Genomic DNA, 295 nt, shown 5'->3' on the forward strand with positions numbered 1-295 from the left:
AGAGCTTCCAGCGCCAGTGCCCCGACGGGCGCATCAGCCGCGCCGACTTCGAGAAGATCTACGGCACCTTCTTCCCCAACTCGGAGCCGCAGGGCTACGCCCGCCACGTCTTCCGCAGCTTCGACACCAACGATGACGGCACCTTGGATTTCCGGGAATACATCATCGCCCTGCACCTCACCTCCTCGGGGAAGACCCACCTCAAGCTGGAGTGGGCCTTCTCCCTCTTCGACGTCGATCGCAACGGGGAGATCAGCAAGGCGGAGGTCTTGGAGATCATCACGGTGAGCTGGGG

The 295-nt window shown here is 63.1% G+C and overlaps 1 protein-coding gene across 1 annotated transcript; it reads left to right on the forward strand.

Annotated features, from left to right (window-relative positions):
* Positions 1 to 5: 5 nt before the first annotated feature.
* LOC104133790 (visinin) lies at positions 6 to 284 on the forward strand (the record flags this gene model as incomplete). The annotated part of the gene is made up of 1 exon (XM_009647228.1): positions 6 to 284. A coding segment is annotated over one exon (279 nt), but the record flags the coding sequence as incomplete, so codon positions are not given.
* Positions 285 to 295: the final 11 nt, after the last annotated feature.

This window comes from Egretta garzetta, unplaced genomic scaffold (genome assembly GCF_000687185.1).
Source record: "Egretta garzetta isolate BGI_Z169 unplaced genomic scaffold, ASM68718v1 C8036084, whole genome shotgun sequence".
Lineage (NCBI taxonomy): Eukaryota > Metazoa > Chordata > Aves > Pelecaniformes > Ardeidae > Egretta > Egretta garzetta.